Source organism: Engraulis encrasicolus, chromosome 16 (assembly GCF_034702125.1).
Source record: "Engraulis encrasicolus isolate BLACKSEA-1 chromosome 16, IST_EnEncr_1.0, whole genome shotgun sequence".
Lineage (NCBI taxonomy): Eukaryota > Metazoa > Chordata > Actinopteri > Clupeiformes > Engraulidae > Engraulis > Engraulis encrasicolus.
Genome location: NC_085872.1, coordinates 22998576 through 23025948, shown reverse-complemented (window position 1 = coordinate 23025948; position 27373 = coordinate 22998576). Strand labels below are relative to the sequence as shown.

At 43.5% G+C, this 27373-nt stretch overlaps 1 protein-coding gene across 2 annotated transcripts in view; it reads left to right on the top strand.

The window, feature by feature from the left end:
• Positions 1-26752, top strand: part of marchf6 (membrane-associated ring finger (C3HC4) 6) — a 28540-nt gene extending 1788 nt beyond the window's left edge. The window contains exons 3-26 of one of the 2 annotated variants that reach the window (XM_063219023.1): positions 1988-2061; positions 3666-3809; positions 4049-4121; positions 4763-4931; positions 5943-6141; positions 10000-10061; positions 10345-10377; positions 10511-10562; positions 10659-10717; positions 11401-11481; positions 11886-11954; positions 12530-12604; positions 12707-12841; positions 13349-13468; positions 13594-13694; positions 14735-14872; positions 18320-18521; positions 18698-18767; positions 19583-19764; positions 21225-21359; positions 22585-22674; positions 23103-23235; positions 23881-24016; positions 24445-26752. In XM_063219023.1, coding sequence (XP_063075093.1) covers positions 1988-2061; positions 3666-3809; positions 4049-4121; positions 4763-4931; positions 5943-6141; positions 10000-10061; positions 10345-10377; positions 10511-10562; positions 10659-10717; positions 11401-11481; positions 11886-11954; positions 12530-12604; positions 12707-12841; positions 13349-13468; positions 13594-13694; positions 14735-14872; positions 18320-18521; positions 18698-18767; positions 19583-19764; positions 21225-21359; positions 22585-22674; positions 23103-23235; positions 23881-24016; positions 24445-24532 — 2620 coding nt within the window. In that variant the 3' untranslated portion in view covers positions 24533-26752. Of the gene's footprint in view, positions 1-1987; positions 2062-3665; positions 3810-4048; positions 4122-4762; positions 4932-5942; positions 6142-9999; positions 10062-10344; positions 10378-10510; positions 10563-10658; positions 10718-11400; positions 11482-11885; positions 11955-12529; positions 12605-12706; positions 12842-13348; positions 13469-13593; positions 13695-14671; positions 14873-18319; positions 18522-18697; positions 18768-19582; positions 19765-21224; positions 21360-22584; positions 22675-23102; positions 23236-23880; positions 24017-24444 lie in introns of both variants that reach the window. The other variant, XM_063219022.1, reaches the window with a different exon arrangement.
• Positions 26753-27373: the final 621 nt, after the last annotated feature.

Genomic DNA, 27373 nt, shown 5'->3' with positions numbered 1-27373 from the left:
GAACAGCAACACAATCATCATACTTTTCCACCCTATACCCCACCACAATGGATTTGAAATAAAACAAACAAGCTGTGCATTAACTGTAGACTCTCAGCGTTAATGTGAGGGTGTTAAAATCCATATCGCATAAACAGGAATGAAATGGCAACGTTTTTTGTGTGTGTTGCCCACTTTTCAAGGGATCAAAAGTAATTGGACAGTAGGCTTCTCAGCTATTTTCCAGTCAGATGTGTGTTATTCCCTTACTACACCATCACCAAGATGCCAATACAAGGTCTTAGAGTTCATTTGAAGTGTTCCATTTGCATTTCCATATATTTTTACGGAATATCCATGAGATCCAAAGTCCACCTGTCACCATCAATGATGCAAGCCATCATAAGGTTGAAAAAAATCAAAACAAACCCATTTGAGAGATGGGGAAACATTGAATATGACTAATTCAAGAGTTCAGAATGTTGGAAAAAAAATAAATACCAGAGCAACACCAAATTACCTGGCAGACATGGAAGACAAATGCTGTGGATAACAGACAATATTCTGTATCTGGTGAACAAAAACCCATCTCCTAACAGTTTGCCAGATGTAGAACAGCGTCCAGGTGAACGGTGGATACATGTCCAAGGCCACAATCAAGAAAAAGATCAAGACCATTGAGGAACACTTCATCATAGGAAATACAGAGGGTTTACTAAAAGATGTAAATTATTGATTGCATCAGAAATAGCAATACCAGATTTGGCTTTGCCAAACAACGTCTTAAAAAGACTGTATAGGTCTTGAGCTACATCCTATGGATAGAGGAGACAAAAATCATCTTGTACAAGGGTAATGGGAAGAAAGGAGTATAGAGAAGGGAAGGAACTGCTCATGATTCAAAGTATACCACCCAATCAGTGAATCATGGTGGTGGTAGTGTCATGGTGTGGGCATGCATATCTGTCAATACTATTTTCCCCTTGTATTTATTGATGATGAGGACTACAGACAAAAGCCACAGGATGAATTCTGAAGATTTTCAGGCTATATTATCATGTCATATTAAACCTAATGGTTCTGAACTCATTGGACAATGCTTCACAGTGCAGATGGACAATGACCCAAAGCTTCATCTGAAAGCCACTAAGCCATTTCTACCCCAAAAAAGTGGAATATTATTCAATGGCCCAGTCAATCACCTCACCTGAGTACGGTTGAGCAAGCATTTCACTTGCTGGAGCTAAAACTGAAGGGAAAATACCCTAAGAATAAGCAGGAACTGAAGACTGTTGCAATAGAGAGCTCACCATAGCATCACCAGAAATAAAACCAAGTGTCTATTGACGTCTATGGATTGCAAATTACAGGCTGTAACTGACGGGAAAGTATTTGCAACCAAATAATTAAAAATTGAAAGTTTGATGTATAAATACTAGACTGTCCAATTACTTTTGGTCCCTTAAAAATGGGGTGGCACTGATAGAAAATGTCACAATTCCTTCACAGTTCACTCGATTTGGACGCAAACACCCCCATATTAAAGCTGAAAGTCTGCTGTTAATGTACATCTCGTTTGTTTCATTTCAAATCCATTGGGATGGTGTACAGCACCAAAAAGATGAAAATTGTGCAAATGTCCAAATATTTATGGCCCTAACTGTACGTTCTATGCATGTCTGCTGATGCCCAGTCTTGCACTTAATATGTCTGTATGGGTATTGTATAGGTACTCTAGGTGTAATGTATGCTTACTGTCTATGTCTAATTGTTTATGTCTATGACTAACTTTATGTCTATGTCTGCATGGGAAAGTAAGAAACGTAATTTAAAATTCTTTATATGACCAGTGCATGTAAAGAAATTGACGATAAAGCCGACTTGACTTGACTTGACTTGACTTGACTAGACTGGTGGCCGACTTGCAACAGGGTATGTTGTTGTTGACAATTATTCTCATGTCCCCTTTCTATCCCTTTATTCTATCTATTCTATATTTATCCCTTAGCCTTGTTCAGTGGCTGAAACACAGCCGAAAAGAATATTGCGAATTATGCAAACATCGATTTGCATTCACACCAAGTAAGTATCTTAAGCTTTTGATACTTTTTAACTGTTGAAGTTAGGCAACATGTCTGCACCTGTACAGCTGTGCAAATTTAATTGCAACTCCTGTTGAGGTTCAGAACTGAATGTGGCACATTTTTGAGGATTACCACAACCCGCTTGATGCATTTCATACAAGATTGATATCGGCTGCCTGTGGAGTCGCTGGCTGATTCAGATTTTTATCTCAAACACGTGTGTGTTTGTTTGCATGCTTTTCTTGTTGTTTTTGTTTTTGTTGTTGTTTTTTTCCCCTTTTTGGATCTTGTGTTTTTCTCCTTCATTGGCATACATGTTGAGACATGGCAGTGGTGTAGTCTACTTTTTTATGGTGGGTATACTGTATATTTGAGCATTTTTTGAAGTGGGTATACTGTATGTATTTTTGCTATTCAAAATAATGTATCAATCAATTTTAAGTTGGTATACTGAAATCCCTGAAATTTAGAAGTGGGTATACTCTGTATACCCGCATTCTACGTAGACTACACCACTGAGACATGGGCTTGTACCCAAGTGGTAGCTGAACTAGAATACCAGATAAGCATTCATACTGACTCAAACACTTGCTGCAGGAACTTTGGAACTGCAGTGCGTTTGCCCCCATTTTCAGCTTGGTTCATTCATGTCAGACACGCAATTGTTGTGTACATGGGTTTTTTGTGGAAGATGATTGGTCCATTGAAGGACAGTTGTGTCTATTTGTGTCTATTTGTTACTTTGTCTATGAAATCTTTGCAGTTAGTTACAATGTGGCAGTATGAATTATACATGTAGACTGGTTTGTGAAAATGTGCATGTAATTTAATTACAGTACAAAAGTCATGAAAATGTTAGATTCACTCACTCCTTTGCTCAAAGTTAGCGATGGGATATCGGTATTAGTGTATCGGTATCGGGTTCAGAGATCGGATCAGATCGGAATTTTCTTGAAGTATCGGAAATTTCCTGATACTAACATTGAGTCAGGTGTAATGTTAATTTGAAATCATAACACTTGCATATTAGTTTTCAGGATGGGATTGTTACTTTTTTACTTGTTACTTATTAATTGGTTTCCTGTTCTTTTGATCAAGTCTACTTGGGCCTACCTCAAGTTGAAACCCATGCATAGATGTGGTTTTAGTATTGGATCGGAGTAGTATCGGTATCAGCAGATATCCAAATTAAGATATCGGGATCGGAAGTGAAAAAATGTGTCACATCCAGTGTGATTGGCTACCTGGTTCCCTCATAGAGTAACAACAAGTACAGGAGGTACTCCACATTGCAGCAGTTTGAACAAAAGTTTCAATGCCCTTTGAAATGCAGTATCATGGGGAAACTGATTTTCGGGATGATTAATTTTTTTTTTCTAATTTTGTTGGTGCTCATGCAATACACATTTGAGTTGTGGGTCACGGCTCTACTTCCATTTGAGGAAAAGTAATACTTCAATACATGCCGTACTCTGTCCAAAATCTGTCCACTCCCACTCCCTTATAGCCTGTGCTTTGCCAGCTCGCATATACTACAATAGGCAGTATAGATGCTATCATGAATGAGATGTATTTCAACAATACTTCTCCTTTCCCCTCCAGTCTACTCTCCAGACATGCCCTCCCGGCTGCCAGTGCAGGACATCTTTGCTGGCCTGGTGACCAGTATCGGCACAGCCATCCGTTACTGGTTTCATTATACACTGGTGGCATTCGCCTGGCTCGGTGTCGTCCCTTTAACAGCGTGTAAGTGGCCTCCCTGACATCTTTCAAATAACTTATATTTATATTACTTATAACTTATATTTATACTACTGGTTGTATTTAAATATTATATACATTTCACCTCAGTTTGTTTTTTATCAGCCTTCAATCCGAGATGTGTCCTCCTGTATCATTCACAGTGGATGTTCCAATTGGTTGCCTTGAATTCCTAATCTAAGAAGGACATTGTCTGACCATGCTCCTCCTTTTGGTCCCGACAGGTCGCATCTACAAATGTCTGTTCACAGGCTCTGTAAGTTCACTGCTGACGCTGCCACTCGACATGCTCTCCACGTAAGTGCCCCTGCAAAAAAAAACACATGGCTTAGCCAGAGCCCATTCATACTCATACACTCAGAGATGGTCAATGTAAGGGTGTTACATTCAGACATGCACCTCATGAGTGACTCAAGCTGCATGAACGGAACTCACACTGACTCGTGTGAAAATAATTCTTCTGTCCTTAGGGCGGTCTTTAACCCATTTTGACCGGGAGTGACATTTGTGTGTTATTACTTTAAGACCGGCTGCCGCATGCGTATTTACTTAAGACCAGGAGTGACATTCATGTGGTTTCCAACGATGCCGGAATTTCAAAAGCACATGGCTGATGTCATGTTTTGTGATTGACTTAAATACGCATCAGTGCCGTAAAAGGAGTGTGTGAGTCATGTGACTAATGAAATGCGGTTGGCGTAAATCACTACAAACACGTTGATTTGACTGTGCTGTCCCAACTTAACCAGTGATTGACCATGGCTGACATAAATCAATTCAACACCAATCTATGAGCTTGTTCATTCATCCTCAGATTGTTTATTCAGAACAGGTTGATTGTGGCATAAAATGTGACCATCCAAATGTTTCAATCTATCTTTTTTAAAACTCATTCGTTCTTTTATCTTTTCTTCTTATCTCCACTATGCAATGCATAGGGAGAACCTGCTGGCGGACTGCCTGCAGGGCTGCTTCGTGGTGACTTGCACGCTGTGTGCCTTCATCAGCCTGGTGTGGCTCAGGGAGCAGATTGTCCACGGCGGTGCCCCGCTGTGGCTCGAACAGAACCAGCAGCAGCCTGCCAATGCCCCCCCACGGCCCAACGAGGTATGGTGGCCTGCCGCACACGCACACGCACACGCACACGCACACGCACACATACATGCATATACACATACGCAAGTCATGTCTGTGCAAGTCTGTACTGTGTGTAAAAGTCAAAGCCTCCATTTCTGAAAGCCTCCTCATAAACGAGTGTTTGGTATCCATCACTGCTCAAGCCCTTGATTTTATTTTGAAAGTTTATAATACAGGAACTGGACATTTTGCACTGGGCCATCTGGGTGCAAAGACACCATTGTCATCGCTGTTCAATAGATGGTATGTCATGGTATGATGCTAGTCCAGTGACGTTGCTAATGGAATCAATAAGCAACATGGTGTTACATTACCACTTTGTTATTGAATACACTCTCAAACATCAGGCGTAGTATGCCATTTGTAGAGACCATTCAAGATATTGCTTTTCACGTGGACAGAAAGCACTTGACCTACAATCCAGATGCCTGTGTGTTACCATGTCATGCTTTTTCAAGAGACTGTATGTGATATCACTACTTGTGCAGGAATCAATAGAGAACATTCCTGAAAAGTGTCTGTAGGGACCAATTTGAGATCCAGTGCCCTCATTACTGTATTTCCAATTAGCGCTACCGGGTACCAGCCATTACAGAGCCATTACAGAGCCACTCCCCGGAGATGGGGAAACTGATGGCAAAGCCTTCATGTGTCACTCTGCTCTCTCATCTACTCCTCCTCCAATTACTTTACTTGTGGCCTTTTTAAATTCTTACCTCCTTTCATGCCTTATGTATTTTGATTTATTGCCCCACTTACCTGTCTATTTGTTTTTTTATTTCTTTTTGATTTTTACATATAGTATATTCCTGATTTTCTGTCATGTCTTATTCACGTTTTCTCTCATTGAATCCCACACACTCTATATTCATTCTCTTGTCGCCTTTCACTCTCTCTCTTGTTCTCGTTGTTCTCCACTTACTCCTGCTTCTTTTCTTCCTCCTCCTCCTCCTCCCCCTCCTCCTCCTCCGCCGCCTGCAGCCCCCTGCCCCAGGCAATGATGCGGGTGCGGCGGGTGAGCAGCCGGCTGCTCCCGCCCCTGCTGCGGTTCCGGAGGAGAACGCGGTGTTGGCCGAGGCCCTGGAGGCGCAGGCCGAGCCCGAGGAGCTGGAGCTGGATAACGAGGAGGAAGAGGAGGCTGGCGCGGAGGACGCAGCAGACGCCAACAACGCAGCACAAGGTAATGATGACGATGCGCATGGTTACTGTTACTGTTCTCCCCAACGCCTTGCCAGGTAAACAGTCAGATAACGCCACTCCACAAACCCAGGGGTGATAGCAGTCCGGCGCCGCGCCGGAAATCCGGCGTAGCGTGGCTGTAGAAAAAAATAAAATAATAATTTCCCCAAAATTAATAAAATAATAAACTATCGCGTAGGCCTTCATTAATGTATGGTAAAAATAAATGAGCGCGCAACAGCCTGTTGTAAGAGACGCGAAAGGAACCCAAATGAGCAGCAGCCCATAATTGTATCATCCCGACATCTTACTGAAAAATGTATCAATTTGTTACGTCTTGCTCTTGAGTCACTCACCACATCACTGGCGGCAGTCTTCTAGTTCTAGTGAAAGGAAAAGTAGATTGGCAGTATGCACAGTAGAGAGTTCTAGGCCCCTACTGGTTACCCTTCTCAGATATTTTCACTGTCGACGGAGGCAAATCCAAAAATGGCATCTCGTTATACTGAAGAAACGGAAGAAAGTACTATAGGCCAAGTCTAGACCATTTGGATTCCGATAAAAATTAGCAACTATTGTTAGCACAAATCCACATGGCTTGCTAGTTGTGATGGGTGTGTTGAACCGTGTGGATGTCAGTGGAATACTAGTGAGATTCTGTGATCAAGAAAATGTTTGAAGGTAAGGCCATTATTAATTTGCCCACTGTGGCATGTTGGCTTGGGCCCGAATGATTTTGCCTTGCGCAGGTTACTCCAAAAACCTGACCATAAACGGCTTATTGATGCGCATAAACGGGCTCAGTGAGAGTATATGTTTGAAATAGGTTCGTCTATTTTCCTCATTTATGTGCGCTAAATGACTGCGCAATGTTGACAAACTTTGATGGAGATGGACGTTCTTTCAAAAAAAAGTCTGTATGCTCAAAACGGTAGGCTATGCTATGCCCGTCATGATACTTTTTTTCTAGGTGTAGTGCGTAAATGTGGTCTGCATTGGAATAGCGGCTACCATTGCGACATGTCCAAATGACAATGGAATGCTTGGATCGCTAATGTTTGGCAAGCCTAGTTAGCCTACACCCCTTGTAGGCTAGTGTGAGCTGAGTTCGTGGATTTTGGTCTACTGTTGATTGAGGGATGGTGTTTTGCGTCATTCCTGACAAACCACGTGTCAAACTGATTTCAGGGAGATGTTTATATTAGTTATGCTGACTAAACCAACGCGCTCTGTGAAAACCCCCAAACAGCCTCGCACAGGTTCACACAGCCTTTTTCTCTCTCGCGCGCTCCCTGTCGTAGCCCTTCTGCGTAATCGAATCCAGTTATTCCACGCACGATGCACAGGTTGTATTGTCTGCACGCTCTGGGCTACTTAATCCCTACTCTCGGGCAGGGGGCAATTATCAATATCAGACTCTCATGAACTTCAAATACTTGGCTTGCGTTCATGTGGCCACCACGGTGTCACCTAGACATGCAGTGAATGTTCATCTTATCTTCACGCCCTGTGCTATTTTCATGTAGCTTAATTCGGTCCTGTCTTTGTTTTTGTTGCTTTCTGTTATCTTTTCAACTCGTACATTGTAATGGGCGTGTGTACACGCGAGTGATTTTCATGTATTTTAATTGACTACAACCCAATGCGAAAGTCGCGCAGTAGTCACACAGGCTATATATACTGTCCTGTCCGTAATAACCACTGGTTCTGTCATCCGTGGAGTCGAAATATGCGATGTGAACGTGGGCCTGCATGTAGCCAATCATGCGCTTGTGCCCTAAATATCATGTACCGGTAATTAAAGGGCGTTTCCCTACAACGGAAAGGCAGGGGTTATAGCACAGCCCTTGAACAATCTGTGGTTATAGGTAGACCATGGGGCCACGAGTAGGCTATCTAAACGTATGTCCAGTAGCCTATACAAGTTATATGAGCAATGTCCCAATGAAAATGAAACTTATCAGCTTGCAGCAAATGTCATGTCATTTAAAAGTATTGCTCAATTAATTGGTAATCACCTCCTCTATTTTGGACAGAGTGTAGTTACTGTACTTTGGAGTAGTATTGCCTCCTACTGACCTGTCTTGGTATGGCTGCTACATATGTAGCTTTCAGTTAATTCAATGTGGTAAAATATGCACCATGTTTTCAGAAATGCATTCTGGTGTTGAAATGTTGCATTGGTTCAATACCCACCTCAATAACTTTAGTGCAACATCACAAGCCTAGAATGCATTTCTAACTGCATACGTTGGTATTCGTTTGTACAGCTAGAATTGAACGTGGTGGTCAGTTTCTTTCAGCCAAGTGCTGTAGCCTACCAACAGGGAAATGATCTGTGTTTTCGTGAATAACACTATAGAAATAATGCAAAAATGAAAACATTATCTTAAATGTTTGAATAATGTGTTTGAATAATAATAAGGCCTACATTACGTCTCATATGCAGTATGTCCCGTCGTCCCCCGGCCCCCCCTCCCCGACCAGGAAAAAAGTTCAGGCTCAGGATTTTTTTTCACTATCACCCCTGCTAACCACGCAGACAAGTTCTTCCTTTTGACTCTTTATGGCTTGTAGAAATGGGTAAAATAACGATGCCTTCAAGGCAACCTTGAAACCTGATGAGAAGCTAGTGTTTACATTCTCGAGAACACCTCAGTAAAACTAGAACACGTCCAACAGTTATGACGTCAGTCACCCTTGCACAGATAATTAACTTTGCCAGAAGGTGGCGATAGAGGACCAAAAATAAAAGTAAAGAACAATTATCCTTAGTTTCACAGTAGAAAACTAGCACCAGTCTTGCATGAAACAGAACAGTTACCGTTTGGGTAGATTCGGTCAGGGCTCTATCATCTCCCTCTGGCTGGTAGAAACGATAACTTACTAGCCACTTTGACTGGTGGTGACGTGAGTGTGTGTTTGGCTGGATTAACATCTACTAGCCGTATTGGCTGGTGATGGGAAAGACGATTTCGAGGCCAGGATACATTTCCTTTTCATTTCATTTATCCTTTATTTAGCCAGGATTGTCCCATTGAGACTACAGTCTCTTCTGCCAGGGAGTCCTGGTCAAAATGGCAGCATACATATAGTTACAGACACAGACAAACACATAGACAAAAAGGAAAATAAATGTACAAAAAACACATTAAGAAGAATAAGTTTACATAAAACGTATTTTGAGATAAAAAGTAGCCTATGTGCTGCATAGTCAGAAACAATGACACTCCTCTGTGTATACTGTATTAATTTCCCTCTTAAAAGTCTCTAATGAGGGCAGAGAGTCCATACATAATATCTTCTGCAACTCATTCCATAGATATGGGGCATAAAAAGAAAAGCCTGTTTTCCCTAATTCAGTGCGAGGAGTACAAGACTGTAGTAGTAACTTGTGTGAGGAACGTGTGCCATAACATAAAGTACAAAAAGTCCATAAATTACAGATATACGGCTGTTCACCGGTCACTGGGGTAGATTGTCATTGTCTTTTTAGTGTGGGATGCAGGTGCTCGTCTCAGTAGTTTTGATTGGCAAATTGAGCAAGTCCAACAGCTTGTCAGTGTAACAGTGTAACATGAAAATGTATGATAATTTATTTCCTTGTAAGTTTTTGTGTGGTTTGCACAATCAATTTAAATCAAAGGTTATCAAAGAGCAGTTGTACAAATGTTGCTTGACATGTTTGGTGTGTGGGTGCAGGAAACTGATTGTGTGTGTGTGTGTGTGTGTGTGTGTGTGTGTGTGTGTGTGTGTGTGTGTGTGTGTGTGTGTGTGTGTGTCTGTCTCTCTCTCTGTGTGTCTCTCTCTGTGTCTCTCTGTCTCTCTCTCTCTGTGTCTCTGTATGTCTGTGTGTTAGATGATATGAACTGGAACGCCCTGGAGTGGGACAGAGCAGCAGAGGAGCTCACCTGGGAAAGGGTAAGATGGCTGGCAGACCTTACTTTGGCTGTTATGGCTAAGAGCACTTTCCTCTATCCATATTTTATATCGGCCAAGTGAAGGCAGATATGACTATGATGGGTTGTCTTTCCTTCACAATATGTGGACTCATTTTTGTGATGTACTTTCAGTTTTACTCAGTGTTGAGTTATGAATTGCCAGACTAAATATGCACCGTGTAAAATGTTTTATTGTTGGTGAAATAATTTGTAATATGTTAATTTAACAATATCTAATCACAAGCCCCTTGTTTGTCAAATAGATGCTGGGACTGGATGGGTCCTTGGTGTTCTTGGTATGTATCTATATGGATCCGAGATCTGCACAGTAATTGGTTTTAATCGGTTATGAATTCATATTCATAGTTTGAATGGACTGTTTGAAATGGGTTGCTGATTGCAGCCTCTTTTTTTCATGTTTTTTTCCAGGAACATGTGTTCTGGGTGGTCTCGCTGAACACACTCTTTATTCTGGTGTTTGGTAAGTGTGTTTTGAGTTAAATGCATTTAATGTTTAACACATTTCTCTTGCCTGTATATGGAGACATTGTATGAATATTTGTTTTCTCTTTTTCAGCGTTTTGTCCCTATCACATTGGACATTTTTCTGTGGTGGGCCTTGGCTTTGAGGAATATGTGAGTAACATTGTTGTTCTGTATAATGGTCTGCACCACTTGTTTTCACTGTGTGATAGAATTGACATTTAGCCTAGGCATTTTGTTATTCACTAAGTCGGACTTGTGGGCATTTCTCACGTTTCCACCAAAATCAGGCGCCCGCCATATTCATTTGGGGGAAAGCACAGGAGAATCATTGTTGAATTGCGTAGTTTTGGCCTTATTTAAATGCAATTTAAATGATTTTATGTTTAACTATGTGAAGTGGCATTGTAAGAATGTCAAAATAAGTTGTTGGGATATGGTTATGACCAAACTTCATGTAAACACAAACCAGGACAACAATGCCGGCTTTGATATTTCATGTGGTGGAAGAGAGGAATACTACCTAGGACCACGGGAAGTTTGGTGCAGTTTGGCTAACTTTTTAACGACATAAAGCTAAATAGATCATCTTCCTCCCGTCGGCACTGATGTAAATATTTTCCCAATTTCAACATGGCGATACATTTGCAACACGATAGTGACGACTAGCCGACCTACTGAATACAAGATCAACCTCTTCTTGCTTAATCTGTTATATTTACACATAAACAGCTTTGAGTATATGCACAACGGACAGCCCAGCATTAGCACCACATATGTAATATGTAACAGCGTCTAAACATATTCTTCTTTTCTTGTTGTTGTCTCTCCTGTAGGTCAAGGCATCGCATTTCGAGGGGCTCATCACGACCATTGTTGGATACGTGCTCCTCGCCATCACTCTCATTGTGTGCCATGTATCCTTTTTGCAGTATACAAAAAAACCTGGCATATAACTGAACAGTTGAAACGGTGTACATTAGACACGCCCGAAAGCTCACACATGCACACACAAAGTATGTAATAGTCTTAATGGTCATATTAAAGTGATTGACAAAGCAGGTCAATGCAGCCTGTTCACAAAATCTCCTGCTTACATCTGATTGAAGGCACAATGTATGAATACAGAGATCAGAAATTCCTACATTAGAGAGATTGCAAACCAGTGATGTACATTTCAAGTTCTTTTGAGATACTGACCACTGTGGAAATATGATGGCAGATGTATATTTCTTGCTTGTTCTGGATGTTGCCCTTTGTACACCAGATTAGAGGTCTCGGAATGATGTAGGGTATTACTTTCCTTATGCGAAAATCCCAGGGATTAGCAGCATTGGTGAGATTCCAAAGATCTCGGCGGTTATTAGGAGTGTGCTACATTGTTGTAAAGGTAAATAATCAGCATACACATTCTCTACACATGTGACATGAGAAATGCCATTGTAGTAATTAGAGAACAATCACTTTTACTCCTGTGTGTGTGTGTGTGTGTGTGTGTGTGTGTGTGTGTGTGTGTGTGTGTGTGTGTGTGTGTGTGTGTGTGTGTGTGTGTGTGTGTGTGTGTGTGTGTGTGTGTGTGTGTGTGTGTGTGTGTGTGTGTGTGTGTGTGTGTGTGTGTGTGTGTGTGAACTGTTGGAAGGCTGACAGCTGTACTAAATGTGTGCTATATGTTTACTGCAATGTGCAGTAATGTGTACGTAGGTCTGAGTGTATGTTTTGTATTTGTGTGTGTGCGTGGGTGTGTGTATGTTAACTGATGTAAGGCATTTTGCTATACTCAAATTTTTGCTATATGTTTACTGCAATGTGTAATAATGTTTATTAGGTCTTTGTGTATGTCTTGTATTTGCGTATCCATGTAAGCTGTTGGACACCTAAAATTCCCTCAGGGTTAATAAAAGTACTCTACTCTTCTACTCTATTCTGCACTGCCATGGAGTCACCATTTGTCATGTCCATCCCTAGGTGTCGCTGCTCGTAGTGGTGGAGATTGGTGTCTTCCCTCTTATCTGTGGGTGGTGGTTGGATATCTGCTCCCTGGTACGTTGAAGCCCACAAATTACGTCTCGCAAAATGTTAAGAATTGTGAATTGAGACACCTCTCCAACTCAACCTGTTTGTTTGTATGTGTGTGTGTGGCAGGAGATGTTTGATGCTTCCTTAAAGGACAGAGAGCTGAGTTTTGAGTCCGCCCCGGGAACAACCATGTTCCTCCACTGGCTCGTTGGAATGGTCTACGTCTTCTACTTTGCCTCTTTCATCCTCCTGTTGCGTGAGGTGAGCACCAATACACTTGCCTGGCTCTTGCCCGACGTGTAGTTCTATGCAGCTTTGTGAGCTTCACTACTAGGTCTGGGAGCATGTAGCAGGATTCCATTTCTCCAGTCCAAAAATAATCAGAGCATTTATTGCTTCGATATAAAAAAATCCTTCAAAAACGTTTTCTGTTGATCTCTAAAGCGTCAATATAGTCTATCATGTGTCCAGTGACTCCTCAATGCGAGCTGCCATTGATATTGAAGCAATAAATGCTCCACTTATTTTTTGACTGGAGAAATGGAATCCTGCTACATGCTCCCAGACCTCCGTGTGTGTTGAGCGCCACCAGGGGGCTCCAGAGCACACACGCAGAGGTCTGGTAGCAACCAGGCTACCAATACACCCTGTGAAATGCCTCAGTACTGTGCACAGAGCAGAGACATGCTGAGAAGTCAGTATTTTCACACTTGCATTGAACCTGAAAATCTTTTTATTTTCCTCCCCTATGTTTGTTATATTATTTAGGTGCTCAGGCCTGGTGTGTTGTGGTTTCTCCGAAACTTAAATGACCCCGATTTCAATCCAGTACAAGAGATGATTCACCTGCCAATATACAGACACCTGAGAAGGTTCATTTTGTCTGTGGTGAGTAAAGAACTGGCCCAGCCCAATATGTCATTAGTCAGTGAGCACAGTGCAGTCATGCAAGCAATGAGGATGCAAAACAAAGAGGGCCAACCGTCGGGGTTTGTGTGTGCGTGTTTCTGCAGGTGGTGTTTGGATCCATTGTTCTTCTGATGCTGTGGCTTCCCATCCGCATAATCAAGCACCTGCTTCCCTCCTTCCTGCCATACAACGTAATGCTGTACAGGTGTGTATCCCTCCTCCACCATAACCATAGCAACAAACCCCATTGTACTTGTTTGTTTGTGCGTGGGTGGAAGGGTGGGTGTAAGTTGTGTGTGCGTCTGTTTGTTTGTTTGTGGCTAGAAGGGGGTTGGGAGTTGGCGGCAGCGGTGGTTAGTTGGTTAGTGTTTGTGATGGTGGTGGTGTCTGCTGTCGCGACTGTGCCTGCGGCAGTTTTGGGGCACGTGAGGTGAGGATGAGCGTGATGATGTGCGATGGATGAGCGGTGGGTTACATCAGCCCGGCCAGGTATTGCAGGCGATGACGGCATTCCCCCCGGGGCCGTCTCCCAGGGGGCCGCCTCCCTCGCATGCTAATGCAGCCTCCCGTCCCTCGCTGAAGAGGAGCGCTCATCACTTGCTCTTAATTTGCCCGGTTTTCATTGTGTTCGGTGTCTTGGTTCGGGGGTTGTGATAACATGCTCTTGCTCTTTTGCGGCGCGTTAGGTGTGTGTGTGTGTGTGTGTGTGTGTGTGTGTGTGTGTGTGTGTGTGTGTGTGTGTGTGTGTGTGTGTGTGTGTGTGTGTGTGTGTGTGTGTGTGTGTGTGTGTGTGTGTGTGTGTGTGTGTGTGTGTGTGTGTGTGTGTGTGATGGCTGAGGCCATGGGAATGTAATTTCATTGTTGTCTGTCCTGTTCTAATGTAGATTAGCCTCCGCTTAAGCAACAGATGAAACGTTATTTTACTAGTGTTCTGCTTATCTAATGACAAGCCACAAAGTGGTAATTTACATGCATATATATCCCTTGTGTTTTGTCTGCCCACTGTCCTCAAACTAACCGCCCTTTCCCCTCCTTCAACTCTCCCTGTGTCTCATCCCTGCACCCTTCTCTCTCTCTCTCTCTCTCTCTCTCTCTCTCTCTCTCTCTCTCTCTCTCTCTCTCTCTCTCTCTCCCCCACCCCTCCTTCCTCCCTTCCTCACCTTCATCTGTCGTTCCCTCCAGAGTGTCTCGAGGCCAGAGAGCGGCCTCTAACGGCTCTCATGTGTTGTTCCCCTTTGCCCTCAGTGATGCGCCGGTGAGCGAGCTGTCCCTGGAGCTGCTGCTGCTGCAGGTGGTGCTGCCGGCTCTGCTGGAGCAGGGACACACGCGCCAGTGGCTCAAGGGCCTCGTCAGGGCCTGGACCGTCACTGCCGGATACCTCCTGTACGTTAGCTTGGGTTGGGGTTTTTTGTTGTTGTTGTTGTTGTTGTTGTTGTCTAATCGCGTTTGTCTAACTGCATTGTGCCACGACAGAACTCGCAGTTAGTTGGGTTTTGCAACGACATTAAGTTGTTCTGTTCTTGAAATCGGAACATCGGGGCATTTCTCACATTTATCGCTAATAATCGGCCAGTGGCCATGTTCCAACGAAAATGCTTAAAGGCCAACTTCCGATTAAACACAATTTTACTCACTCCTTTTGAAGATCGGACGGTCAGCCCAAGTCAAACTCACTTGCAAGGCTCTCATAGCGGTGCGTCACCTCGCCTGGCTGTGTTTCCTGGTGTTTCCCAATTGACATAAATAATGCAGAGAAACGAGCGAATCACGAAAGCCTTTCTGTGTTTCGTCACGTCGAAAGAAGGCGTTGGCCACAAAGGTTTATGTCGACCCATTTTTCTAAAAACATGTCGAGTAATTTTTTTCTGCTTGTTTTCAATACAAGCAACGTCTGGTGGCCCGAAATCTAGCTTAGCTTAGCTATCAGCTGGTTGCTACTCTCAGGTACACACACAGCACAAAGCCTCATCCATAGAGCAAGTCCACTCTGGTTGCTCCATGCCTGCAGCTCCCCTAGGGGTCGCTGTCGAAAGAGCACAGCCCTGAATGGAGCATGCACGCCTCCGTTGGCGCCCCTATAGTGCAGTACCACCCGGGGAAGTGGCGACTCTGTTTCCCATTACATTCTCTCCAAGAACAGGAGGACTGAGCCAATCAGAGACGCATTTCCACGAGAGCTGGAAGAGTGAGCCAATCAGAGACGCATTTCCACGAGAAACACGGAACACCCTCTCGTTTCTCCACAAGCCACCTTGCTGGCTTTCAAAAACGGCTTGAAACAAAGCAACCAGAACGTTTTTTAAAACAGGACCAACGCGTAACACATTCAATAACAATGGGGAACACAGCAATATTAATCAAATGACGTTGAGAGGCCATCTTTAACACAGAGTATGGCCACAATGCTTGTTTAGCATCCGCTTTGATATTTCAAGAGGTGGGAGAGAGCACTTTCCTCCATAGGCATTAGGCGCTAATGAAAATATAATATTTCCCCCATTTCAAAGAGGCCATAGCCTTGTCAAGTGATTGGAACTCCACGCTGACTTACAGAATAAAAGTCTATGTAATGAGATGTTATGCATTGGCCAGAGCTTGCGTGGTGTAGTTGAAAAAATAAAAATACACCTTGTTTGGTAATCTACTTGCTGTATACTGCCCTACAATCTAAGAACGCAGTAACTCTGAAAACTGCAAACTGAGAAAAAAGGCTTCAAAGTTTCCCATATGGCGTGACAAATGTGTTGTCGGTAAATTGGTGGTGACACTTCCTGGTAATGCTTTTTTAGGATAGAAATTTAATGCACACAAAAAAAACCCAGAAACAACATGTATGTGTCTTTTTGCCACAAAAAACAGAGTTACTGCATTCTTAGCTGGTATTACTGCCACAAAATTGAGTTACTGCAGGAGTTACTGCGTTCTTGGCTAGTGTTACTGTCTACTCCCAAACCAGTCCCATTGGAACGTGCAGCAGTAACTCGCCGACTTACTGCGTTTTTGTTTTGTACGACGTAACCTTTAATCCAACACCGCAGTAACTTTTTTTTGGTCATTTTTGCACTTTCAAAATTAGTTTTCTCCAAATCGGGACGGTGTTGGACCACCATTTTTTGACACAAGACAAATGAGGTAGTTTAAAACCCATTTCCCATACCCATTTTAAAACCCATAATTTTTTTTTCCGACCATTTTGAGTTACTGCGTTCTTGTTTTGCACGGCAGTATAGTTGGCCAAGCAGAGGTATGACTGGAGCATTTCAGTAGGAGTCATAGTGTAATGTTGAGGGGAATTTTAAGTTGCTGTAGCCTGGATCTGCACGGCCAAAGCTGTGTAGTGGGTCATAATATGTCCCATATATGAATATGTCTGTGTCGGCTAACAGACAGATCTGTCATCTGGTGATGGCTTAATGTGGCAACTAGGCATCTCAGGCCAGGAGTCCTCATGTGTATGTTCAGCTGCAGCATTGAGGCCAGGATTAATCCGATACAAAATGGCCACCCAGAAGCCAGCGGTGCTTAAAAGCAAGCCCAGAGTGTGTCACACGGGGAGAACGGTTGCTTTCTTCAAGCCTTGACAAATTAATTCAGCACGTATCCAAGAAAAGATGGATGGGTTGCTGCATACTTTTTTTTTTTTTAAACTTCTCTGTTAGTGTTGTACAGAGCTGTATGACCTCAGTCATCCCCACAAAGTTATAGTAAGGTATCGCTTTGTGAATATTCACAATATATAATCTAAAGAGCTGGAAATATGCAGCAGTAGCAGCACAGTCGTCTCCAAAAATTCTCGTTCTCACAGTGAATTGGCAATAAAAGGAATGGATGGGCCCGTTAAACCTTGGCTGGTGAACAGTGGATATTCTTAATAGGGTCAGCAATGCATTCCGTCTGAACATCTAGAATTCCTCTCCATGCCTGCCAGAGCACAGCCTCCGAACAGAAGCAGTTTTTTTTTGTTTTTTTTGCAGGAAGGACTTTTTAGGGAATCTGTGAAGAGAGTTGCGTGACAGCCCTGCTGATGTGCTAACCTGAATAGCAGGATGGAATGGTTAGCATCGCCCCAGCAGCATGTTTTCTGCCAGGACAGTTATTCGTGTAAGGGCTTCGCTACCTGCCACACTGAATTATAAGTGGGGGGAAGAAAGACAGTTTTTTGGAGGCCCAGGGATAAAAGGCAGCAGCAGAGCATTCACAAAGCATTCGCTCGGCAAGGTGATGAAAGCAATCGACCGTGTGTCTGCCTCATGGAAATCCATAGCTCCACAGGTGTGCTTGTGTCTGACCTTTTGTCCGTACCTGCTGCAGGCTGAAACCCAGGCTGTTAGAGGAGTTGTTATTATTATACCCACTGTCCCAACAGTGCCGGTGCCAGCTGATTCCTTTTTTACTAATTGACCCTGCGTAGGGATGCAAACGATTAATCGATCAATGATTTAATCGATTAAAAGCATTAATCGCAATTAATCCACAATTCAATTGACAAGAGACCCAGGTGAAATGGGCATGTGAAGAGTGTGTGTGAAGAGGGGTGTGAATAGTGGGAATGTGTAAATCACCTTTGGATTAAAGAATTGCAATAGAATTCATTTAAATGTGGTATTTTATCTAAATTTTTAATGAAAATGTTTAGAATTTGTAGTTTTTTTCTGAGAAACATCGAGATTTCGGGGGGAAAACGCAGCTTATCAGTTAATCGTAAGTCGATCAATAAGACTATCAACTAGTGATTAATGAATTAATCGATAATTTGCATCCCTAACCCTGCGCCTTTCCTATCCGCTTACCTCCTACCTCCTCTCTGTTCTCCTCATCCCCGTGGCACAGGGACCTCCACTCCTACCTGCTGGGGGATCAGGAGGAGAACGACAACAATGCCAACAACAACCAGCAGGCGCGCAACAACAACAACAACAACGCCATCCCCGTGGTGGGAGAGGGCCTGCACGCGGCCCACCAGGCCATCCTGCAACAGGGCGGCCCCGTCGGCTTCCAGCCATACCATCGGCCAATGAAATTCCCCCTCCGGGTCAGCTGCCACTTTGTTAACCAATCAATGTTGTTCTTTATTTCAAATCAGACACATTTCTGTTCTCTTGACACCCACTGAGGTGACTTTATTCCCCCCTTCAGCTTTTGGTCATGTTTGAAATACCAGGCCATGTGTGGAATAATGAGCTGTGTTTGTTGTTTTTTATTCTCTAGATTGTCCTGCTGATTGTGTTCATGTGCGTGACTCTGCTTTTGGCCAGCCTTGTGTGCCTCACTCTACCAGGTGGGTTGGAAGACAATCACATTGTTAACCTGACAGCTTTACACACTGTTTTTTTTGTAATTCGTTTGACATTGATACAGTTATTTATCAATGAACTAAAGCTAGCCTGGGAAGTCCCATGCTGCTTTGTATGAACGTTTATTTTCTGAAAGACATCGTGGACTCCACCAAAAATAAGGGCCTGAGCAAGGGAGCCAATCAGAGAGCAGGGAGGGGTGGGAAGGCGATGACACGTACTACTTGACAAACGAAAGCTTGCACTTTGTTTGACTAGATACAACCGGCCCAATGGCTATGGCCTAAGAATATGCCAAATGATACATTCGATATGCCCAATGTATGGCCATGGGCAATCGTAAGCCACACCTTTCCTATGAGAAATTGCGTAGGAAGCCTCCAGGCTATCTCAGTTGTGATGGCCTGGTGTTAACCAGGCAAGGCTAAACCCCTCAAAAATACATAAGAAACTTCAACTTAGGCCATACTTTGACTAAGGACATCCATTTTCTGGCCACGTTGACTATTCATAGAGCATTTTGTGGCGCCGTCCCGTGTAACCAGAGAGAGTAGATAAGAGAGAGGTTCCGCTGGCCCATTGTTTCCGGGTTCTACTGTTGCAAGGGGGAGGGGGGGGGGAATCCCCCTTTAGGCAGACCTAAGGACTATTCTATTCATTCTAGGAGCATTATGACACGCCCCTTTAGGCAGACCGGAACCTGGTCACGTTAGATGCCCATAGAAGCCTATTATGTTGGCATATCTCTATATACTTAAAGAATCTCTGGCGTAACCTTTGCACCGCTCCTGTCCTGCAGTGTGTGCTGGCCGCTGGCTGATGTCCTTCTGGACGGGCAGTGCCAAGATCCACGAGCTGTACACGGCGGCGTGCGGCCTGTACGTGTGCTGGCTGTCCATCCGCGCCATCACCGTGCTGCTGGCCTGGATGCCTCAGGGGCGACACGTCATCCTGCTCAAGGTCCAGGAGTGGACACTCATGGTAGTGCAAAACGCTGCAGATTTTCTTCCCGTTCCTCCTCTCTTCCTGTTTCTTCCCTTTCCTCCTCCGCTCTTCCTGTTTCTTCGCTTTCCTCCTCTCTTCCTGTTTCTACCCTTTCCTCCTCCGCTCCTCCTGTTAATGATGTCCTCACCCCAGGCTGTAGGTTTGCTAAAGGATCGTAAGGACTTGTCACAACAAATGTTTCTAGGGAGACGAAGTAGTAATACTACTGCCAATAATTTGCTAATGTTTGCGGCTGTTATTGTCCCAGTTAAAGCAGAGACCCAACCTACACTCTTGTTCTTAACCTTATATACCTCCCTGGTCGTCCTTTCTCTCTGCCTCCCTCTGTCTATACCTACTGCGACTTACTTTCTTTCCTGTTCTCCCTCCTCCGCTTCTCTTTGTCCTGACTTCTCCCATGACCTCTCTCGTCTTGCTGCTGCAGCCCGTGGGTTGTTCAGCATAGTCTCCATAGCTGATGTACAACCGTACTGTTAAACTGTTGCTTTGGTCAGCTACTGTAAATGTGCTCTCAGCTATTGTTTTGAAGTGCTCCAGTCTAGGGGGCTCATGTGTTTATTTTTTTTAATGAAAAACATCTGTTTGATTTAATGGTTTATTTATTCTTGTTTGCTGACTCTCTTGGCAAAAGAAACAGTAGCTGTTTCCTCTGTGAAAATATTTGAAAGAATAATGACCTCAAGCAGTGTTTAGGTCTGTTTTTATGGCTCTTTTCTGTGCGACGTTTGAGGCACAGTACAGTGGCTTAACAAAAACACATTACGTAACGTTGCAAAGATGTAGTGAGCAATTGCAATAAATAGCAGCTGTTGTTAGAGCAGTCATAAGTGTTCGGCTCAATTGTTCAGCCAAGTGCCCTAGACTGTGAGAACACTGTATTACCACGCAGGGCACTCAACTGAGAATCGGATCGGTTCGGTCATGATTTGTGTAGGCTGCAGGGCCGCTGACAGTTTTGACCACACCCGGGACAAAGGCATCTGAAGGGCCCCTCCACGGAATACATATCATGTAATGGGGATCTAATTCTGCACCACCCCCCTCCTCCTCCTCTCCCCCCTTCAGGGGTGAAAGTATTCAGGCTCCATGCCTGATTTCAGGCTTGACAGAGTTTGCAAAAATAAAAAAAACATTGATGATAATAATTAGCCATTAGGTTATTCTCGTCTCAGAAAGTGTTACAGGTTCAGGGCTTTCTTCTACTATCAGGCTTGAATAATAACGGTCATACACAGGCTATTAAATGTTTGAATAATGTGTCAAAATAGGCCTACGTTACGTCACTATGCAGTATCTTGTCGCCGTCATTAGAGCAGGGATTTTTTTTCACCATCAGCCCTGCCCCTTTCCCTGGGCCTGGGATAACCGACCCATTTTTTCCCCACCCCTGTCGGCTTCCCTGGTTGGGTAATAATAAGTGCACCTCTCTCCTGTAGATCCTGAAGACCGTGATCGTGGCCGTGCTGCTTGCAGGAGTGATCCCTCTGCTGCTGGGTCTGCTGTTTGAGCTGGTCATCGTCGCACCCCTCAGGGTGCCCCTGGACCAGACCCCCCTCTTCTACCCTTGGCAGGTAGGGTCCTACTGTACACACGCCCCCACTGGTGCAAATACGTTGGAACTTTACCAGTGTCGTGAAACAAGCAAGGGTCGTAGAAAAGAGGATCCCATGTGGAAGGTGCTTGCATCCCCTATGTGCACAAAAGGTAGCCCCCAAAGAAACAAGCTGTCAATCATGATGCACACAAAATGAGTTCCTGCATTCGGCACTCAGGTCAGAGCCTGTTGATATTTTTTGCAGTGCAACTGGACTGTTCACTTGACATTTCTTGAAGAACAGGACTCAATAATAATTAGATGTAATATATAAGAAACAGAAATGTAGTCCTTTGTAAGGTTTTACTGTTGAATTAAAACATCACTGGGGAAGGTCTCGCTGGTCTCCTGTCTGCTGTTCTGTTCAATCTGAGTTTGACCTAACCAGCGCTATGGAGCAAAGTTATGACAATGGGGACAATATGAGGGGAGTGCAGTAGAAACGTCCAGAGGGTCTTTTCATTCCCCATTGTGGTGGCCACAGTCTCAACCGTCTGCTGTATAAAATAAAGTGTGTATGACATTCCTTGTGACACAACTAAGAGTGTACAGGACATTCTCACCCTAAAGGTGGGATGTCTTAGAAGAGTTTGTGCATGTAACCATGAGTGACAGGATGTCTAAGGGCCAGATGTGCATTACCAAAATTAGAGGCAATTGAAGCTGTGCATTACCAAATTGGGGTACTTATTACTTAATGGTTCAGGGCAAGTAGAGTAAATTATGATGGCAACACTCTCGCAAAATCGCTCTCTGAAGAAATTACTGGCATGGAGTTTCTTGTATGCCTTGTAATCTGCTTTGACCTATTTTCTGAAACTAGCTTTTCCAGCAAAGCCCTGCAAGCGGCTGATTTCTATATCGACATGGCCATCAGAATTACAGTACGTGTTTAGAGGAGGGGCTGCGGATTTTTTTTCGATATTCCACGCTGTTGAAGAGAACGGACGAATATTCAATATTCAGACGTACCAGAAAGCCTAAAAAAATATATAATGTTTGTAGTTGCCACTTGGCTTTGGCCATATCCCTTTAGGTTTTTAGTATTCATTGACTGGAAAGTGCTTGGAACGATGATTCATATTATTTGTGACTGATTGCCCTCGTAAGTGGATTCAAATGTGGGATGTTTATATCAGATGTGAAATGTTAAAAACACTCCTCTCTTCCTTTTTGCGGTCTGTCTTTTGCTACCCCTACAGGACTGGGCCTTGGGTGTTCTGCATGCCAAAATCATTGCTGCCATTACCCTTATGGGCCCGCAGTGGTGGCTGAAGACTGTGATTGAGCAGGTGAGTGATTTGTTCAGCCATTTTTCTCCTACTTGTTTGAAACAAGCGCACGTAAAATGTTGTACTACTTTTTCATAGAGACCAGAGCCACTAGCAGATCTATTGTTCAAAGTCATCATTTTGCACTATAATATGATTTGTCAAGGAGCATTGCAATGTTGGATTACCTGTAGTCTCACCACCCACTCTACAACTTGCCAAAAGTTAACTTTGCTGGCCCTTAAAAAAATGTCGAAGCAAAGTAAACATGTAATACAGATGCCCAATTAAAAGCCACTGAAATACATAGGCAGCAGTGAGGACCCCAGACCCTACAGTACAGTCACAGTGTGTCTGCGCGTCAGCGTGGTAAGCCATGCATGTCACAGGGAGCAGATGCGCAGGCCGCAGCTTTCTGAACAAAGGGCTTTGATGTTCCCATCTCCAAGGTGTACGCCAACGGGATCCGCAACATTGACCTGCACTTCATCATCCGCAAGCTGGCGGCCCCAGTCATCGCTGTGCTGCTGGTGTCTCTCTGCGTCCCCTATGTCATCGCCGCAGGCATCGTTCCCATAATAGGTATGCACTGACTATAGCCCGATTCGCACGGGATAAATATTGCCTATTGGACCCCTGGTAATTCGCAATTACCCCCGGTCCTCCGTGATTTTTCTTGGAGCATTCGGACGGGATAAGCAAGCGTCTGTAATTGACTCAATTCACAGACATTATAAGGTTTTTTGGGGGGGGGGGCACGCCTATGGACATGGGTCATGAATTTACCCCAGGACATCTGTGATTCGCCGAATGACAGTAGGTAATTCGCGGCGGAATTATTACCTCACAAATCACGGACATGGCGCATTCGCACAGGACTAAGAACTCAGACATTCTCCGTAATTATTCCAAATTACCGGGGGTCCACAGGTAATAAAAGTCCCGTCCGAATCAGGCTTAAGAGACTGAAGAACGTTGTGTCTTACCTTGTGATGTTATGCACCCTCTTTGTTTTTCATTTTTGATTATACTTCAGCAGAGGGGAATTAGTGGAGTGCTTCTTCTCCAGGCTACATTGGGTGTTTCCCACATTGATGTGCCTGTCACAGATGACCTGTCTTGTTATTTCTGGTTGTTAAAATGAAATGCTGAAGTCCTTGTTCTTGATTGTCTGTCTGTCTGTCTGTCTGTGTGTCTGTATGTCTGTCTGTGTGTGTGCCGTCTCAGGAGTGACGCGGGAGATGGAGAACCTGGTGCAGCGGCGTATCTACCCCTTCCTGCTCATGGTGGTGATGCTCATGGGCATCCTCTCCTTCCAGATCCGCCAGTTCAAGCGCCTTTACGAACACATCAAGAACGACAAGTAAGTCAGTGTAACTCCAATGTACTAAGAGGCAAGGCAAGGCAAGTTTATTTGTATAGCGCATTTCATACACAGGTGTAACTCAATGTGCTTCACAAGATTAACAAATGCAAAAAAGAAAGGAAACATGGAAGAAAAAAGGAATTAAATTAGAGTCAAAGAACATTTAAAACATTAAGATAAAGCGCAAGGTAAAATGATACTAATAAAATAAAAAATACAATAATCATAAAAAAATAAAAAAATAAGAATAAGAGGCATTACATGCTGCTACTGATACTGCATGCAAAAAAAACAAACCCTGATGGGCCATTTTTGACCTTGATTTAGTGTTAGAAAACTTAGTTCATGTCTACCATCAATGTCAACTAGCTTCATTTGCTCTTCATACGTGGTCATTGATAAAACATTGCCATCGTCCTCCACAGGTATCTTGTTGGCCAGAGACTTGTGAACTATGAACGGAAATCTGGGAAGTCCAACACTGCTACTCACAGTAGCTCCCCGCAGGAGTAAGCGCCTGAGCTAAAGGGGACTTGATCCAAGCCTGCTTGGAGGAGGTTGGACTGTGCGCCGCGCATGTCACTGTTTGTGTGAGGGAGAGGAGCCAGGCGCAAGGAAACCAGAACTCTGTGAGTGTGTGATGTGAGAGAGGGAGACATCAGAGAGAGAGAGAGAGAGAGAGAGAAGTCTCCAGTGCCCCCTTCCCTCCTCGCCTCGCCTCTCCTCCAACTGTTGAGCTCTCCAAACTGGCGCATGATGACCTGCTTCACCTTTTGTGCACTACAGCTCTGGAAGTCTCCTCAGCTTCTGCTGCCAGTCTGGCTGTGCCTACCTGGGGAGTGTGGAGGAGAGCCTGTTGGCACACTGCCACAGGAAACGGGCAGTGACAAGAACAACTGTGTACAACATGAAGAATGCTTAAGCTAGACGCCCAACACAATTCTGGAAGATATTTTTTTCCTTGGATACCTTAAAAAATTAAGTATGAAGTTGTCTTTTTGTTATTGTTTAATTTGAACTGGTGTGGCTGCGGATGGGCATATATTTTTTTTTAATTTGAAGACTATTTTTTGTCAAACTCACAAAAAGGACAAAAAGTGTTATTGATGACTAACTTGGGAGAGGTCAAACTCATAGGTTTTTTTGTATTTATTAGTTCCTATGTTGTTCCGGAGGAATTAAAGAAGATAACATTATTTCCAAGTCCATCATCCTCTTGCATGTTGCCGCGGGTGATGACGGCTGTGCTTCCCCCTCACGCGGTCTGGTGATGAGAGCTGTACTCCAAGAGTCTTCTTTTCCTCGTGACCTCATGGCAGTGGTTGCAGATGGACTTTGAGCGTGGACGTGGGTGGCCTTGGATAGATATTTCAGAATGCTGACACACTTTCTCCGTAGCAGCACAGGTCTAAGCACTGTGGGGGACACAGGGCCTAGCGCAGCGCGATGCGGCCACAGAGCTATTCTGTGGAGCTCTTCGACTCTCTGCTTGTTGGCTTGTGTCTGAACAAGAACGACGAGTGCCCTTTCAAGAGGCATAGCGATTGAGCATATTTATTTTGTTAGCGGTGTTACAAAATGTTGACTGCATCTGTCCAGTTTTCAAGTGTGTCCTGTAAAATCCGTTTTCTTGCCACACTTCATGTGCCCGTTGTAACTTCCATGGTGGAGACACTGTTGCACGTGTAGCAGTTGGTTGCACTTTGTTTTTGTTTTTTGTTGGGTTTTTTTATGTTTTCGTTTGATGAAAGAGTAGCAATAGTTAGGAATCTTCCATTTTGATGCATACAATCAGTATTGATGTACTTTGACAGTGAATAACAAGTTTAAAGGTCCAATATGCAAGATTTCGCTTAAATTATTGAGATTTGGCAGGGCAGATAAGTGACTTTTTCTTTTTTTTTTAACTTGCCACAACAAGCAGAAATTGAGAAATTCAGGTTGTTCATGTCCATGATTATTGGGTAATGCAGTTAAAGATGACACGAGGACCCGCCTTCATGTGTGCATACCAGTGTGTCATTTGAAGACACTAGGAATACTTGAAATTGATATTAGCGAGAAAAAAAAGTCATGACAAATTGTTAAGTTTGTGAATGGGCAACACGGATGCTGAAGACCTAAACATTTTCTGCACTGGAACTTTAGTTGTTAAAAAAAAAGGAAATCAATTCACAATTAAAAATGTCATGCTCTACTGTCGAAGAATTAAGCATTGTATTTTATTGTCTAAACGATTTTGACAAGATATTTGTAAATATTGTAAACATAAAAGCACTTTTTGGATTTCTTTTTCTTTTTTTTCATAATAACTTTTCATTTTTACATTTCAAGCAGCTGCTGCAAGTTGAAGGCTCTGATTGAAAGGCTCTGTTGAATTTGTATCAGAATGCCGCAGATGTAGTGTTAAAAAAAATAAGTTGAGATTCTATAAGTGACCTTATAGTTTCTTACAACACGAAACTGGAAATTGTGCTTCTTGACCTTTGTTTTGGCTTCATCTAAAGGCAAAAGCTCTATTTTTATATGTGCATATTAGAGGAGCTTCTGATTGCATTTGACTCTTTCTCTTTCTCTCCGCCTCTCCCTCCGCCTCCCTGCGGTTCTCCTTTTGTGATGGGGTGGCAGCGGACAGCTCTGCTGTTTGATTGAAATCAGCATGCTGTCAAAGAGTCAGTGGCACAGTTCTGATTGCTCCCACTCACCTGGAAAAATAAAACCTTTTGTCCTACAGCTCTGTGTGTTCTTGTGTGTTTTATCAAGACCACTTGAGTGTGCTGCTCGGGGATGGGGAGAAGGGAGGCGAGCCCTGTGTGTTAGTTTTCATTTGCACAAGGGTTTCCTTCCTTTGAGAAACTACACCCGAGATTAAATCAGATTAGTTGGTATGCCCTTGGGCTTCTGCTGTTGATAAAATCTGTATATTTTATAGCAAGATTAATAATACTTTGCAGATTCATTGGTCTCAAATTATACAGTATAAGGCACTAGGGGCTGAGCACTAATTTCATGTACTGTCTGAACTGCACATCTGTGGCTTATCTGAACAGTGGGACCAAGCCTTTCTCTCTTGATGGAAGCATCTTGGCTCCACCCATTACTGCTCACTGTCCATGCTGTATGTTTTTGAGGTATGTGTCTACCAGCCTATGCTTTACCAGAGGTCCTGGGGCCAAATGCATAGCTTTTGTGCACTGAAATGACAAATGCTAAAAATAGCTCTGGAGTGTCAGCTGAGTGGATCAGTATCTTGCAACATTGCTGTTGGTAGCCCTATAGGTCTTGAAATCTTCACTCACTAATTTATGAAAGTAATTTAAAACGCGATGCAGCCCATTCCATTATTTCTAATTG